The following is an 18,115-nucleotide window of genomic DNA, read 5'->3' on the forward strand; positions in this document are numbered from 1 at the left end:
CAGAAAAGACCGAAATACAATTAAATTTTAAAATATATGGGTCAACTAAGCACTACTTTATAAAATAAGAAATATAATATAGTATTTCGGAATGCAGAACTCACACTTTCCTTTCAGAATACACAAACATGTAGCTATACATTTTTAAAATTATGTTTCCAAAAATCAACTAATCAGTTTCTCCGAGTGTAAATTATGTTGCTTTGAGTATTATGAAGTCGATTTGAGTATCTGAGTTCAGCGATGGAAAGCGAAGAAACAGTAGAGAAGTTCGGCCGAGAAATGATTATAGACGATGGAGGAAAAAAGGAAATTTTCTGAAGTTCTGTGGGAGTAATATCAAGACATAGATGCCGTTGAGATCTCTAAGACACAGACGTGTGTTCATGACGACCTCAAGAACTCTGTGAGGCCGTTTTCCAAGTGAATCGAATGAAAAGAATGGGAAATACGTATAGAATAGCTAAATTCTTACCTAATTTGAAATATACTGTTGCCCTGTCGTTATACAGTTGGGCCTCAATTCTTTTGTTTCGCATTCTCTTTTTAATTTCTTCCGTGTAAAAGTGGATGGCGTTTTAAAAGATATCTTTGGTGTGAACGTCGTTACTTTCAGTCTTTTTAACTTCAAATATGGCGGAAACAAAAGAATTTTAAGCAACATTCATTAAACTGAAAATTTTTATCGATCGTGATCAAGGTATCAAAAAAATAATATAAAAGAGTAGGAAAATAATTTGATCTCAAAAATTTATCAAGCTTTCTTCAGAGTGGGCCCGCTGTGTACCACTGAAACTGTGACAGCAGCTCTTCCCAAGAAAATAATGGGAAATGACAAATCTCGTCCCTTCAGAATTTAATCCATTTACTGAATTTGCCATAGCACAAATAAATTTTGTCTATCCGAACGAACTTTAAAAAAAAGAACAGAATCGCCTATAAAGAAAAGAATTTCAAGCAGCGTGTTGATGAGTGCTTCAGGACAAGACAGGACAAACATGATTACGACGCCAGTCCTTTCCAGAGAAAGCCGCATTACGCTCACCTGTCAAAGCGTCTTCATCAAATCAGAGTTACTTCTTTTGCACTTCTTCATCATCTTGCATCCAGAAGGTGGTGTGACGTCGCCTAGAGCCTTTTCTTGGACCCTTCCGCCATGAGTGCTGGGAGTTTACCTCTCAGCGAACTACAGCTCCTTCTCAGTTCCTGTATGTGTACCTGTGTGTGGTACCTGGCCCTTGAACTATAATAATTTATTAAGAAACGAAGTAAGGCCGTACTATCTTTCAGCTCTCAATGGTTATTATGGGCAGCCTGAACTCTCTCCATTTTCCGGATTAATATATATATAATATATATATATATATTTACTGTATCATGTAATTAATGTAGGGTACGAATAAATGAAGTGTTGTTGTCGTAGTCTCGTTATTTTAGTTACCAGCGTTACGCGAGCGGGACCGAAGGTCACGCTATTCGGGACAGTGTTATTGTATTTTAATTGAGTCCGCCAAGGGCGTAAAGAACCCTTGTGGTATCTGCTACATGTACAACAAAGATGTGCACAATATCAATCAGATCACGGGAAAATTTGAATTTACTTTTTCGTCCTAAAATTCGTCTTTTTTTCTTCCAGGAAAAAAAGTAGGTTTGCGTTTCTGACCACAGGATGACACGAGTGTGTAGGAGGGGGACACCACGAAAAGTCCGCAAGAAACTTTATAATGATCGATTTTGTGAATGATTCTTCTCGAACAAAATTGTTCTCGTCGAAAATATATCGCGCTTTGGTTCGTCACGGAACACGCTTTCTCTTAGTTGCGTGACGAGCTCAATCATAAGCTGTGATGGAGACGTGTAACAAACCACGTGCTATCTGAGTTTTCAAACCAAAATTATTTATACACTGAGTAAGATTCGTCTGATTCGGTAATTAACCGCGCTTTCACCGAGTTTTATGGTTTGTTGATTCAACAGCGCTTTATGAAATATGGGAATATCCGATAGTCTGTCGCAGGTAGATTAAAAACCACTAGCACACAATAATTTTTATAAGTTAAAGGCTTCTGTAGTGCTCATATTCCCAACCTTTTTTTTAATTAGTTTTAAATGATAATATAGGCTTATCGTCGCCTCATCGATGTCTTTGAAAGCTTCAGTTTCGAACTTTTTGCCATGTCAGTCTCGATACAAAACACTCAATTTGAATGACAAAGTTTTTTTGAGATTTCTAGTTTGTGATTTAACAACAAATAAAAGCATTCTTTGGGCTTAGAATTAACTCCAAATACTCAACGCCTCGTGTAGTATTTGAATGTTTCACTTCTGTCATCCAATATGCATTGATTCCTTTATTTATTTTTTTACCAACCACTGAAGTCAAGGTCTAACCATGTAGAAGATAATTAGAGAATGAGTGAGTGCACTTTCATGATTAACAAGGATACGACATTGATTCAATTAAAGTCGTCTTTATTCTAGAAGACGTGTTTTTATCAAAAGTTGAAATTTTTTCCTTGGACGCATACTTCAAATTCGTACCTGACAAAGTCGGGGAATCGGCTCCGGCTACTTCCTGCCTCAAACGTTCTTGCGATGATCAATCAGTCAGCTGTGACATGAGCAAGGTAAACAATTTATCAAACTAAGTGTGTAACGATATTAATATTTTAGATATCAGTCTTCGATTGCTTTTCATCTCATTCTGAGAAACGAAATGTTCCCTTTTAAGATGTAATGTTGTTGGAAACAGCACCCGCCGTCAACTTAATACTCGAATGGTAATTATTAAAACTGATATTTGCTATCATTGTAGAACTGCTTATGAGACTTGAAAAAATTCAAGCTTCGACTGGGCTTGATCGAACACGGGCCTGTTAGATAGTGATTACGATAGGTGCTATTTCCAAGCTAGTTTCTGTACAGGTTTTCAATTTGTTTTACTCACAATCTACTTCATTGCAGCGATCAATTCTACAATCATCATCCATGACGTAATATGATTTTATTCTTAAAATTTTTTGAGACTAGAATTGAAAATTCTTTCAAAAATGGCATCTCCAACCGACATCTTTCTTACATGGATGGTCGTTTCCATCAACAACGATTTATTATCCGTACTTACATTCAGAAGACGCTTGTTTCGAAAAAGATGATGCTTTCAAATTATTGAGTTCTGCGATAGAATAACCTGAAAACAGAGAAATTCGAGAACAAAAAATCATTAGTGTGGGAACGATCACATCTTCGTTATGTGTCAGGTTGCTCAAAACGAAGCCAACCACCGATTTCATTTACACATTCTATTATTTGGAAAAATGATTATTTTGTCAAAAACTGTTAACAACGAGAGAAAAATTTAAAAAAGCCTTGTCAGCTAACCTTAAGCCAAAAAAGGCAAACCCCAAAGTCAAGATCAGTCACTGTATGTATACCAAGTTTGTTTTCAAATGATTGTCATGAGGCCAAAAAATTTATTTAAATATCAGAGGTGTTATTTGAAAATTTTGACGGGAGACAAGTTCACTTTCCAACGCAATTTCGAGTCGAAAATGAAAGCTAACATCAGAAATGCTTGAAAAACGTGAAACTGTTCATCTCTGCAGGGTGTTTGAACAACTATGTATTTTAATCAACCTTCTTCTAAACTTTTTTCGAAATTTTTTTTTAAACCTCTTTATTTTTTCATCACCAACAATGATTTATCAGGTATTGACTCCACACATGTCCAGTACACCCGACTTGAGTCGGGTTGTCTTCACTAGCGGGCGGATTGAGTCCGATTGCGACCGGAACCGGAAATGGGCGCGAGGCGCTTGATCAGTGGTACCGGAAGTAAGAGGTTAACAGGAGCGAGAAGGGTTGAAGACGTTGGCAAACAGACTCGATCGGATCCGATGTAGATAGCTCGTCCTGACAAGAGTCGATCATACTCCTCGCTGAATGCAACTTACATGTCCAAAGTTATAACACTAAGATATGGGCTTCAAATTTGAGGAGAAAAATCGTTTAGTCTCCTGACCGTAATGAGAGCCACGGGATATTTAACACAGTTGAATACTATAGGATGGGTTGTTCATATGCTCCGTGATAGTTCTCGCGCACTTGCTTTGCTCTCAATTTCAACCAACACTCAAGATCTCATACCCAATTCTCCACTCTATATTCAATACAATTCTCATAATTGTAGCTCTGAGAATTTTAAGTTCAATCAAACAAAATTTCTAAGGTGATATTTTTCCTTCTTCTCAAAACCTTTCTGGTTGAGAGCGCATTGATATTGTACGGAGACATTGCTAATTTATCATTCCCGGGACTAAAAGAGTTGTAAAAGGTTGAAATTAGACAAAAACTGAAAAAGGAGTGCCAAATGGGGAGAGAGAGAGAGGATGATCCACAGGACACCTACTCCTTAAAATATTCATAGTTTACCCAGCAAGAAGATTCACGCAGGGAGCATTTTAACACTGATTTTATTTTCTACAAAAACATGCAAGTAAGAGACAATTGCCAATAAGAAAGGATACACATACAGGTTATTTATTTTACACGAAGGAAGGTAAAAGTAGTTCAAAGAATATCTAGAAATATAGGGTAATTCCATCTGAAGTTCAGTCTCTTAACAGAAAAATGCATATCTCTACCTTTCATAATATACAACACTTGCATGTATTCTCATTTTTTCATGTTTAGAATGACAAATCATTTTCAACTTCAAAAACAAAAAAGCTTTATATCGACAAGGTAAGAAAGAAACTTTTGGTTTAGTTGTTACACAACACTATGTTGCCTTGGAGGGAATGATTGCACAAATGTAAGATGAAGTATTCAGTGATATGCCCAACAAAGGCTATTGAAACTAAGCAACATTCCACAATATCTTTGAGGGAAGCATAAATATTTCCAGTTTCAATGGACTGCTGCCTTTTTCTCAGGCTGACCACATAGTCGATAGACAAAAAAAAGAATGAAGTAACACTGATAATGATACAGTCTGATACAGAGTTTGCTCATGTGCCATTTGACATGTCTTCCATCTCTTCATCAACATTATTATTCGGTTTGTTTCCTCCAGGCACCTGACCAGCTTTTAATAACATCTCAAGTCTTTGCACTTCATCCAGAGAGCGTGCGTTTGCAATGGCAGCCTGAGGGAATGAAACCATAGCTATAAATTAGTTACACAAATGACAACTGTGTTTGCCAGCAAAATGTTCAACCACTTAGAAAAGGAATCGTCTCCCATGTAAAACATATTAAATTATTACTTGTAAAAAGGGGTATTACTAAAACACTTGGTACAGACTTAAATTTACTTACCTTGATTGCAGCAATGTCTTTAGTGGGGGATGGAAGAGGTTTGCTGGGTAAAGGCCTTGTTCCAACAGGTGGTCCCCCAGGAACAAACCTAAATCAAAAAATTGAAAACAAAATCACTCATAGTTCATATCTTATTGAATTGTTATACAATGTCTTATCATTTTGTCTCTCGACTGAGAATTGATTTGTACCTCTCCTTCACAATACCCTCCCCTATTATTACCTCAAAGAATTTTGCGTAATATGTGTAATACCCGGTTCAATTTTATCCTTGGTTGAAATTTTATTTTCCTTTGTTTCAAACTCACTATCATACATTACGATACCCCACAACAAAAGAAAATAAAATTTGAACCAAGGATAAAATTGAACCACAACATGTACAATGGATTAGTTTGTCAATTTTTATCACATGCTGGGTAGACAACGATTTGAAATTTTGAGGAGTAACAGTTTTTCAAATCACTTCTGCACACTCATATAAAGAGCTAACAAACAAGGAAATGGAATAAACTTACGTCTTAGCCTTTCTTCCCTTTTGACTTCCTTCTTGTCCTCGTTTACCACTGAACATTCGCTTAGCAGCTTCCCTTTCCTAAAAACAATAGCACAAAACATCTATGTTACTCAGCTCTTCAACCCTTTAACTCCCAAGATCTAATTATTAATTCTCCCCTTCTGGCTGCTACACATCTTGTAAATTTGTTGCAAGAATTTGGTGTTAGATCAAGATAACAATTTCTATCTGATAAGTTTGAGAATTCTCATTACCTTTTTGCTAGATAATGTATGGGTATTATAGGGAGAAGTTATATGTAAATCAACCCCAGGAGTTAAAGGGTTGAGTAAAACAATTTTTATTCTTACAGCGCAATAACTAATACTGGCCAATGGTAAAACCTTTATCATCTCTAGCAACAAAGAAAGAAATTATATTGGATTAACCCCTCACACCCTAACATCAGTATGCATATTCTCCATACTGTTTTCCATACAATTCCAAAGGTGCTGACAAGGAGAATTTGTTTAACAATCAATACTTTCTTTAGTTGGTGATCATTTCATTTGTTGGTGTCACCTTAATAGGTGATTGAAGGGTCATAATGTAAGGGAAATTAGATGCTAGTCATTAGGTCAAAAAGATGCTAAATCAAACAATCTTTTTTATTACCCGTTGTTTTATTCTCTGAAAGTCCAACACTCTTAGCTGCGGCAATTTGTTGATGACATATAATCTGTAGTGAGGTTTGTTAGTTACTGGGTTTCGAAGCAAACTGAAAAAGAAGATACCAAGAGATTTTTAACATTCAGTTACAAGTTCTGAGATAAAGTACACAGAATTAACACCTGCATCTTATCTCTTAGCAAGGAGAAAAAAAGAGTTAAAAAACCAGTGGCTGAAAAGTATTCAACAGAGTGACAAAAGAAATTATGGTGAGCAGTGTTTCCTTTTCAGACAATAACTGGTAAATGCATGTAGTACCCTCTTATTGCCGCTAAGAATTGTTTGGAATTCTTGAGATTTCAACAGGTACAACAATTTTTCTACTGGTTTCATCATTTCCTTAATTTGTTGTGCTTAAAATCAGGGAGAACAGGGGGAAATGTTCTAAAGAAAGGGTTAGATAAATATGCAACATGTACCTGAGGTACTGGAGACTTTTAACAGACTTCAATGGATCCAGGTCTTTCTACAGATCAAAATGAATGAAGAGAATGAAATTACACAAGTAAACAAGAATTGTGACAATCCAGACAATAACCATGCAACCAAAATATTGTCAAGGAAAAATAAATAAAATAGGAAAAAATACAAATTAAATAAAAATAAAAGATGAATTAAAACTGAAAACAAAGACTAAGTAAGACATACCAATTCTTGCATGTTATTTGATGTCATTACAATAGTTTCTAAGTTGGGTAGACTCTCCTCTAAATGTTCTGCAATACGACTGAAAGCAACATGAATAGTGTTAGAAGAGAGAGATATATGTCAAAAAAAAAAAATGAGGCAATGATGATGATAATATTTATTGTAAAATTTATTATTAATGATAATATTAGTCAAAGACGATACAGGACAATAATGACAAAAAAATCATGATTTGCTTCATACATGCGAGAACAAAGGGGTCAAGCTTTCAAATATATTTATGTCTTGTTGAAGCTATAAAAACCAAAATGTATCAAAATTCATTTAGAGGGTAACAGGCTAAAAACGAATAGTTATTAATTCTTTTCACACAGGTAATAGAATTTTTGAAGAATGAGTCTTTTGCTCTAAATGACACCTTCTTTGTATCTTCTTTGAGCATCAAAATGCTACTAAACTAACTAGATACATGTACACAGTAGTTAAGGATGTCTGAGAATCTGGGTGACGCCTTCCAAACTCCAAAGACAATTTACAGTACAGTATCAGCTTACCTCTCTCCATAGATTGTCCACTGCACTTACCAATTTTCAATGGGATATATATATATATTTAAAAGTGTTAGATACTGCATAAAACACCACTGCACAACATTTTTGTCATGCAAATTACCATATTTTATGCTAGGGGTTGGCTATTAAAACAAAGTTTTGCCTTTGTTTAACAAAAGTGCTTCCTAAACAATCCTCAATTTTGCTGAATCTTTTGTCTGAACATTTATTTTTGTGAACAGTGTCAAGAGAGCTGAAAGCTAACACTGGATGGACTTCCCTTTAGTTAAATTGACTCACTTAAAGAGAAAGCCATGATTTGGATTGGACTCATGCAAATAACCAGCCCTAACAGTTTAATATCACATGGATTTACTGACACACAAATTTCTATACAGCACTTACAAACTACATAAACAAATGACCACATAAACAAAAAAATGACTCCATGAACAAATCATACACAATTAAGAATTATCAATTTTAAAGATGACTACCTGTAATTTAAAAGTGACAATACTTCTAAGTCTGGTACAAATACAAGATGCTATCATCTAGAATATGTTTAAAAGTTGAGAAAGATACTGTAAAAAATCAGGAAGAACAGTTTATAAAAATGTCTTAACCTACACAAGTTTAACAAATACTAGGAAATCAAATTCTTGCCTATAAATTATCATAGCAGAAACACAAAAACAGTGACAAATAAAGCGATGGCAGACATATTGAACAATGTAAGTTGATCAAAAGACCCAAATTGTTTTCAATGGATTCTTAATTTCTGGAAGAAAATGCTAGTCATACAGCATATGCACACACGTGTCTGTCTGTGCAAAAGAAATGTCTAGGATGAATCATTGAAACATACCATATTCTGTTGTTGTTTAAAAGAAGGCTTTTCAATCTCTTGAGTAATGCAAATCCCTCCAGTTTGCGGATGTCATTCTCTGACATATCAATGGTATCAAACTGGTCCTAAAATCAATCAAACAACTGTTACCCCATTACCTTCAGGAGCTGATAACAAGTAACTTCTCTCTACAATATCCAAACATTATATAGCAAACACGTAATGAGAATATTCAAACTTATCAAGTAGAAATTGTTATCATGGTTTAAATCAAAATTCTTTTGACTAATTTACAAGGAAATGTGCAAAAGCTAGATGGGAGAATTGACAGTCAGATCTTGGAGTTAAAGGTTTAAGACATTATTGCAGTCATCAGGAATACAAGCTTGGCATGTAGGATCATAACCCTTCACACCCTAAGATCAGTGTAGATATTCTCCATATCCTTCTCTATACATTTTGTTTGGTACAGACAAGGAGAATTCATTTAAGAATCAACGCTTCTTAGGTTAGCAATCATTTACTTCATTCTCATGATCTTTATGAATGATCTGGGCTAAACTTCAGAATACCCCGCAACTTTGGTCCGCCTCTCTTACATGTGTCGGGAGGCTTTGAAGATTGAGTCATAACACAATAGACACTATTCTTATTCAATGACATGTAAATGAGTTGCGGGGTATTCCGAAGTTGCTCCATGATCTGCTATATTACAGTCAAGAGAAATTACATGCTGGTCACTCTTATGGTTTAAGGAGTCAAAATGCAAACAATGAACCCTAAATTATATATTTTTTATGACTGAAGACTGTTACTTAACATAAGCATTATTTAGAAGTTGGTCCGTTGCTACTATCATTTATCTTCCAATTTTTCTGAAGCATTTAGCGAAATAATCGAGTAATGGAAACAGAAAAACTTACCAAAGTCGCTCCAAGATTTTCAATCACGGGGATTTTATAACCTACAGTGTAAAAGACAAGACAATGTAGAAAATAATGCAAGATGGTCAACAAATAGGAAATATGTACTGCAAGCATCTCCAAATAACAAACAATACACTAGATTTCCAATAACTTCGTCCAAAGCAACACTCGTTTCAAAATAAAATTCCTAACTAATTTTTTTTATTCAAACCGCAGAATAAATGTTTACTTACCCCGCAAATCCAGTTCTCTATCTCTTAATGCATTTGTGTACTGCGGACTTTGCAGTATAAGATCTGCTGTCAACTTCATTTTATCGGTCAACTCCTGCCGTTAAATCTCTGATGAACAATTTAAAAGGTTCTCTAATGTCCTACAAATGTTCACTGGTCTTTTAAATTTAGCTTCGACGAGTATTTTATGAGATTACTAGCTTTTTTCATGCAAACTTCGCTTGGTGATCGCGAACCGCCATCTTTGTTCCTTCGACACGTGAACATTGCTCGCCCCAGGTCCTACCAGAGCATTCGCCGATAACGCCTGGTGGTTTTGGTGTTTCTCGGAGAAAAATGTCAGCACGTTTTGAGAACGTTCCTGTGGTCGAAGTTTCAGCGGACAATTTTGCAGAATTATGGCCTTTTATGGTTCGTGCAATAAAAAAATCTTCATTTGTGGCATTGGATACGGTATGTGAGTGAGCATTTTCGAAAGAAATTTCTTCTCAAAGGTTTTCTAAACGTACCACCTTGATTTGGAAAATGTTTGGGAAGAAGAGTATAATTACAACTGTATTTCCATTTTAATCGAATTTCAGTAGTGTAATCTTTAACCCTGTACACCCTAGCACCAGTCTTCATGTTATCCATACTGTTATCTATACATTTCCTGGTATTGAAAAGCAGAATTTGTTTAACAATCAAGAGCTTCTTTGATGGTGATCACTTCCTTCATTCTCGTGATCTTAATCTTGATCCAGGGGTGATATTGTGGGGAGAAATTAGACGCTAATCACTCTTTATGGGTTAAAGGGTTAGAGAGAATCCCAAATTTGGGCAATGTTTTGGAAAATAAATGCATCTGTGGATTTTTTTTCTTGTAGGAGATGAGTGGAATTGGTGAGAGAAAGAATCTAATGACACAGTAAGCAACAATGTTCTGATATCATTGTCTACTTTTCAGTCTCTATAACTATCTGAATAATTGGCTTTTTGATTGCTATTCATTTCTATTTAATCATAACTTATCTCCAATTTTATTTAATATTTGACTTGATTGGAGTATTTTCAATACCACACCATACAGTCTTGGTTCACTAAAATTTGTGGAATGTTGCTTTTGGAACTCTCTACCTGCTCTTAAAAAGATCCCAACTGGCTCACTACCTGGGTTTATAATTATTATTTATTCCTTATTTACTTTTTATTGTTTAAATAATAATAATAGTAATGTTTATTGAGATAACTTTTTCATACCAATATGGTTTTTACAAAGGAACTCATGAGATTAATAAATATGGAATACACCAAATCAATGATAAAATTTAATGCTCAAATATATAAAAACTATTACAATGTATGATGAATTGTTTGGCAGCTGATAGGTAGTATGTATCAATTGCTAGGTGCAGAGGTTTAACCCTTTAATCTCAAAGTGTGTCTGGCTTCTAATTTCTCCTTACAATATCACCCTTGAATCAAATGTAAAGGTCATGAGAATAAAGAAAATGATCACCAATTTAAGAAGCTTCTGATTATCAAACAAATTCTCCTTGTCATAACCACAGGAATGTAGAGAGAACAGTATGGAGAATACAAATACCAATGTTACCGTAATTTCCGCCCATTTACCTGCACAGCAGATTACCTGCATTGGTCAATTTTTGCAATAATGAGAAAACAATTTCAACAGATTACCTGCGCTGGCAGATAATCCGCACCCAAAAACAAAAGAAAATTGTCAACTCACGCGCAAAGTTCCTTCATTGTTTTTGTTGATATGATATCCTTTAGCGTGCAATTGATAAATTTTCACACTTTTTGTCTTTGCTATTTCATTGAGAATGATAAATCTGTTCTAAAAAAAAAATTGATATCACAAGATCTACTGGGTCAGAGAAATCGCTTGAAATGGGAAAATACTCTTGACCTCAAGGCAATGCGAGCAAATAAAATTTCTCTGATGCGTCAAATATTCTGTTACGCTAATTAATTATGTGGCGCCACAAAATGAACATGTCAATATCATTTTCTGTGTGAATTGCCCTGAAGCCAGTCTTTTCACAGTAGTTGAATTCTTTTATTTCTAAGTTCACTTCCCATGTAAGTGAGAATTGTTTTTTTTTAACTAAACAAAGAAACAAGCTGCGAAATTGACAAGGTAAGAAAGTAAGAGTACGAACAAGATAAAAGCTATGTTATCGAGTTTTGTATGTTTCTTGATTTGCATCGGCTTTCATCAAGAGCAATAAAGTCTCTTATTGTAATGAGCAATCTGTGCGAAATAAATGAGTTATTGCACAAGTTTTTTTGAAGAGTATCTGTAGTGGATATTATCACCTGTTTTTTTCCTGTTTATCGTTTTTAACTATGCTGGAAGCTTTAAAAATTATTGTATTACCCGCACCTTCCTATATCCTGCACCAACAACTGTTTGTGGAAAAATTAACAGATCACCCATTGGTTATCAGCTGGAAATTATGGTAGTTTGTCAAGGGTTATCCCTTTTACTTCCAAGATAACATCAGTAATTCTCCTTACTGCCTGTCATGTAATTCTTATGATGTTAGTTCAGAGAATTTGGTATTGGATCAACTAATAATGCCATAATTAATACTTTTCTTTATTCTTATTACCTACCTGCTTGATATTGTATTGATACTGTGAGGAGAAATTCTGCTTTGGTCACTTGTGGGAGTGACAGGGTTAACAAAATTGTATGTCTTATTCTTCAGATTTGTTGAAGACCGGTATAAATACATGTGTGAAGTGGCACAATCCAGAGCCATTCTCTCTCTTGGCATTTCTTGTTTCAAATTGAAGAAGAAAAAGATGAATAATGAAACAGAATGCAAAGAATCTGGAACAAAACTGAACATCAGGATCAAGACATTTAACATTGTTGTCCTTTGCACTGAAAACTTTGTGGTAGAACCAATGTCTTTGACATTTTTGGTCGGACATGGCTTTGACTTTAACAAACAGTATGCCAAAGGGGTTCCATATTCAAGAGGAAATGATAAGTTACAGGTAATAATGGTTTGAATGTTACCATAATAATAATGTACATGAAAAAATTAAGTGCTTCTGATTGGCTGAAAACAAGCGCATTCTCATATAACACTAGTGCAAAGTTGTAACTAAAGTGCAAATTACAAATAGCATGCGCACATTTTCAAAATTTTGTCTGTGTTGACTTTCTGTGATGTTTTTTCTATAAATTGTTAACAAGTAATAATATATGTTCTCTTGCAATTTGGCGTAATAAGCACTTGTAAAGTTTTCAAAGACTACAAATTGCACTTGCCCTACTGGCTTGTGCAAAACAAGTAATAACATGTGTTCTCTTGCAATTTGGTGTAATAAGCACTTATAAATTTTTCAAAGACTACAAATTGCACTTGCCCTACTAGCTTGTGCAATTTGTTGTCTTTGAAAAATAATTGACATGTGCTTATAAACACCAAATTGCACTTGAAGTCATATTATTACCAATACTTATTGGAGTGGGAGGCTTGCTAGCCAAATGGTTAGTGCACTGGATTCAGGGTCAATAAGTTTAAGACCTGGTGTAGTCAATGTGTTGTGTTCTTGGGCAAAATGCTTTACTTTCACAGCGCCTCTCTGCACCCAGGAGTAGAAATGAGAACTTGATGAAATGCCAGGGGAGTAACTTTGGGATGGACTGGCTACCCATTCAGGGGGGGGAGTACTTATACCCTTAGTCGCTTCATTGGACAGAAACTGGGATAAGCTCGAGCTCAATGGGCTACTTGGCTCAAGCACAGACTGTGCCATAATTATAAGACCATACTGTGGTGGTGTTAAGACCAGAATTTAAAACAGTAGTTCATTAAAGCTAAGAAACAAATGATTAAGCAAACAAACAAATATGATATAAAACTATTGAATGAGTGTTAGAGAAAATTTGATGGAATTACAATGTTACTCATTCCCCATTCTGTCAAGATGATGCTTGTATTAAGAAACTTAATTTCAAAAAAGCAGAAGTTTTATTATTCTCTGATATTATAGCCCAGAAGTTTCATTTGTTCAACAACCTCCCAGATCTTCAGAATTTAAAACAACTGACCACAACAGCCAATTACCACAGAGCACAAAAAATATCATATATTTTCCCTAATTTTCCAAAAGCCTCTATAGTCTCCTCATAAACTAAAGTACTGTTTTTGGTTATCCTTCAGGTAAAATCTGGCACACCACAGTACTCTGTGAGAAATCTCTTCAATCAACTTATTCTGGCCAATAAACCTATTGTCGTTCACAATGGTTTTTTAGATTTGGTGTTTTTGTATGAGAACCTCTACTGCAAGTTGCCTGACAAACTGCAAGTGTTTACTGCAGATTTAGCAGAAATGTTTCCAGCTGGTGTATTTGATACCAAGTTTGTATCAGAGTACAGCGTGAGGGAACCTGCGTCATTCTTGCTCTATATTTTCAAAAAATGGTGGGTTTGTGAGAAATTTTTTTATTCAAAGTCAAGGAGAATTTGTCAAACAATCAAAGTGTCTTTGGTTGGTGATCATTTCCTCTGTTTTTATGATCTTGTTCAATGATTCTGTAGTATTACTGTTGGGAGAAATTAGGTGCTGGTCACTAAGGGTTTAAAGGTGTATAACATCATGCAATTTGTGTTCACTTCTGCAGTACTCTTGTTTATTCTTAGAAACTAAGGGGCAGTTATTTAATATCACTTTGACACAACTGCTAGGAAAATGCTTTAACTGAAAGTCCTAAACAACACTATGCTCTTGCAGAGCTTACTTCCTTTAAGGCCACAGATTTTTGTCTTTGGGTGGGTAGTTTAGCTTTTCTTTAATGAAGCTTTCATGAGCAGGGCACTTGAGATTTATTAGACGAGAGCCTTCAGGCACTCCCAGTGATCCCCTGAGAGAACAGCTTTGATCTGTCAAACAAAGAAAGGTTGAATTTTGTAATCTAAACTGTGCTTAAGAAATCAAATTACAAAATAGGTCTGCAGAACCCTTTTGAACTTAGGTAATAAATACAAGACAAAGAAAATTATGGTACAATTTACTTGAAGAATTCCAGACCAAGAAAAAGATGGAACCACAACATACTTACATCCAGTATGACCTATCTTCAGGTTGAGCTAATAGCAAGTGTTTGTTCTTTATTTAGCCAAAGGACCAACATTCATCATCAAAACCAAGGAAGAAAGTATGTTTGTCCAAAATTTCGCGAAGAAGCCTCACTATCAAGTTTCACTGAGCACATCTATTGTGGGGCACGTGATGAAAGCGAGGCTGTTAATGTTGACGTCATGGTCTGTGAGAAATTTGCGGTAAGCTTTGCATAATGGTTCTTGTCAGCTCTGATCGTGCGGCTGATGTTGTTTCTGTGAAGCAATGCTCTTGGAGTTTCCAGCCTTAGTGGTGGCCGTTATTTTTGAGTTGTAAACCGTTGAATGTTTAGTTCCATGCCTCTCCAAAGTTGTACCTCTCAAATGATCTGCATACATAGCTATGAGCTCACTCGTGCGGCCAGAGGACCTAGAGAGCGATTTTGCAAAATGAAAAGAATCAAAGGAGCCACAGACGGAGACGTCTCTTGGAAGCAATTTTGAAACGAGCTTGGTTTATTTCGCTCTGTGTTGGCCCAGAAAAACTTGCATCTCTCTCTCAACCAAGAACATGTAAACCTCAAACTAGTCGCGACTTGTTTCCCCGCATTTTCTCGTGCTCTAGACACCTAAGTTCTAATAGGCTCCCTGTGACATCTATCTGATTGGCTCACGGCTTAATTTGGTGTTGGTTTTACAATCCTCAATCAAGATGTGCTCATTACCGACTCTCGATCAGCTTTAATCCCCTTTACACCCTTACATCAGTATGCATATTCTCCATACTGTTCTCTACAAATTTCATAAGGTGCTGACGAGGAGAATTTGTTTAACGATTCACAACTTCTTTAGTTGGTGATCATTTCCTCAATTCTTGTAACGTTAATGTTTTATTCAGGGGCGAAATTGTAAGGAGAAATTAGATGCTAGTCACTCTCAGGGGTTAAAGGGTTAACCAAACCGAATCTTATTTTCACGCTCGCTCCTATTCTCGTCCTCAGGGCCACTCGTTTTTCCTCACTCTTTTCCCCAACCACCTAACCGGAAGAAAGGAGGACCCTGCGGACGATTCGCTCCGACCTTTCGTTTCAAACAGGAAGCATGCACAAAATTTGCTACCGTTTTATTCTCTCCAACATTAAAGTAAAGTCTTTCCTATTAGCTTCTTTAAAATCTCTACAGTCAGTTTTTTTGCGTTTCACTTTGTCCGGACAGGCTTATGGATTTTGTCCTCGGGAAAAATCCTGTTCATTTTCACATGACGTCGATGATGTTTTAGATCGTGAGTGGAGAGTGAAAGAAACCAAGAGGCTGAAACGAAAACGAAAACGTCACAATTCTGGTGAGTTTAGGAGCTGGAAGAAAAATTCCACCTTTCAAATTTTAAGTCCCAAGCGAAGATTCAAATCCCAGGCGGTAAACTCTTGCTTACGAGGTTGGGTTTGTAAGAATGTAAGGTTAAATGTGAACCAAGATACAAAGTCAGCACTCGAGCTAAATGGCTCATCCCCCTACGCTTAACCAGATTTCCTTGACATAAAGCGACTCGGAATATTCCTTCACTCTCCTGTATAGAATATACCAGTCAATCGCAGGCAACCCCCTCCATAATTTCCTCAGGTTTCCCTCATTATCAGCTCGTCAGCACAAGCGTTTCTTCTACCGCCGCAAAGTATGGACCTTGAGCTAGGTGAGCCAGCGAGAGGTCTGCAAGTGGTCTACCTCTGTTTACCAGTGCTGGAACCCCGGCAAACCTCTCCACGACTCGTCTCAAATGTCCCCGTGGGCGGAGAAACGCGCGTCCCGCTCGCAGTTTTTTTCCAGACATTTTGTTGGTACTAATTTTTTCATCTGGGTGGAGGGTAAACAACACAATGACTCTCGACCAGAGTCCAGAACCCCAAATGTGAGGCCACAACGTCTCCCAATCTGAATCACACGAAGTTTAATTATTTAGCAACTGTTTTATTCATTTTAGGTAATAATGAATGCGATGTAACTAAAACACATGGTACTGAAAATTCGCCCCAAACAGACACTTCGGAGGTAGTGGGTGCACGTGATAAACAGGATACTCACGTGACGTATCTGCGTGATGCTCACGTGAGTCAATCCAACGGCGTCAAGACACGTGACTGTGGTCACAGAGCAGGTTTCGATGCGTTTATGACCGGCTATTGTATGGCGACTTATCTATTACAGCTTGGCAAAGAAAGTGTTGATAACGAACTCAGCCTCTCCTCCCTAGTGGATGTTGCGAACAAGCTAAGCCTTACAAGGAAAGACGTTCCATTACAAATCACTCGAAGTCATTTCACTCGACCGTCAGCTTCGCACGCTGAAAAACTTAAACGACTGAAAAATCAGCCTGAGTCGTCAGAACAGGCATATTGAAATATTTAGCACTGCTAAATTTCTTTGTAACATTTCAAAATGTCAATTTTTAAACTATTCCTCTCCAAAACATTTCATTATTAATTTTTTTCATTTTATTGTTGCATCCTAGTTTTATTTGCTCTTTCGCAAAGTAATCGTTTTTTATTCCTTTTTTTTAACCAAAATTAAAATGATTTTTTATCCTTGAAAAGTGAGTTTTATACATGTTATCATGGGTTGTTTTCTTCTTTTCCTAATTATTTTCTCTTTCCTTTCCTGTTATTCCTGATATATATATGGATTTTCTCCGTACCTGTTCATATTTAGTTACATAATCGTGAACTCGTTGATATACTGTGCAGAAAATTAATTCTTACTACCCGCGCGCGAGGGCTCTACTGGAGCCGTGTAGTAGGGTTTGGATGCAACGAGGTCCATACGAAAACGACCGAGGACCAATATTCTCCAAAATGCTCCAGCAAGTGAGGTTAGCAGGTAGTTTATTACATTGTATTCGGACTAAACTTGTTTATTTTGAATTTGCCAGCTTTCGCGAAAAAATGCACTACTTATGACTGTTTCGGTGGAAACGGTTAGTATTGCAAAGTATTCTCTTAGAAAGAATCAATCAGAACGCTCAAATTTACCTCAAGACTACCTTGCTATATAATAGAATTGTTTATTTCGTCGGCACAAGTCTGAGGTTGCAAAATAAACTTGAACGAGCAAGTTCTTAAGAGGGAATCGTCAGTAGTTCAAATTCTGATTAATGGGCTATTCTACGGTACTTATCTGGCCCAAAATTCGCCGTCATCTTCGCAAAAGTTCATGCTGATTTCTTGCCTAAATTTTACAATAGGACCGCTGTCTTGAATAAGGTGCTTGCTCTCCCCAGACTCCT

The 18,115-nt window shown here is 36.3% G+C and overlaps 2 protein-coding genes across 2 annotated transcripts; one reads left to right on the forward strand and one right to left on the reverse strand.

The window, feature by feature from the left end:
* Positions 1–4,454: 4,454 nt before the first annotated feature.
* LOC131788076 (U2 small nuclear ribonucleoprotein A') lies at positions 4,455–10,003 on the reverse strand. The gene is made up of 9 exons (XM_059105146.2): positions 9,753–10,003; positions 9,517–9,557; positions 8,612–8,718; positions 7,193–7,271; positions 6,964–7,010; positions 6,491–6,593; positions 5,838–5,914; positions 5,320–5,407; positions 4,455–5,147 (listed from the first exon to the last, which is right to left on the reverse strand). Exons 1-9 carry the CDS (start codon positions 9,829–9,831, stop codon positions 5,010–5,012), a joined length of 759 nt encoding a protein of 252 aa, XP_058961129.1. The 5' UTR covers positions 9,832–10,003; the 3' UTR covers positions 4,455–5,009.
* Positions 10,004–10,077: 74 nt separating this feature from the next.
* LOC131788077 (target of EGR1 protein 1) lies at positions 10,078–17,405 on the forward strand. Its single transcript, XM_059105147.2, has 7 exons — positions 10,078–10,205; positions 10,619–10,659; positions 12,470–12,764; positions 13,940–14,202; positions 14,898–15,060; positions 16,054–16,180; positions 16,817–17,405. Exons 1-7 carry the CDS (start codon positions 10,089–10,091, stop codon positions 17,230–17,232), a joined length of 1,422 nt encoding a protein of 473 aa, XP_058961130.2. The 5' UTR covers positions 10,078–10,088; the 3' UTR covers positions 17,233–17,405.
* Positions 17,406–18,115: the final 710 nt, after the last annotated feature.

This window comes from Pocillopora verrucosa, chromosome 12, assembly GCF_036669915.1.
Source record: "Pocillopora verrucosa isolate sample1 chromosome 12, ASM3666991v2, whole genome shotgun sequence".
NCBI lineage: Eukaryota > Metazoa > Cnidaria > Anthozoa > Scleractinia > Pocilloporidae > Pocillopora > Pocillopora verrucosa.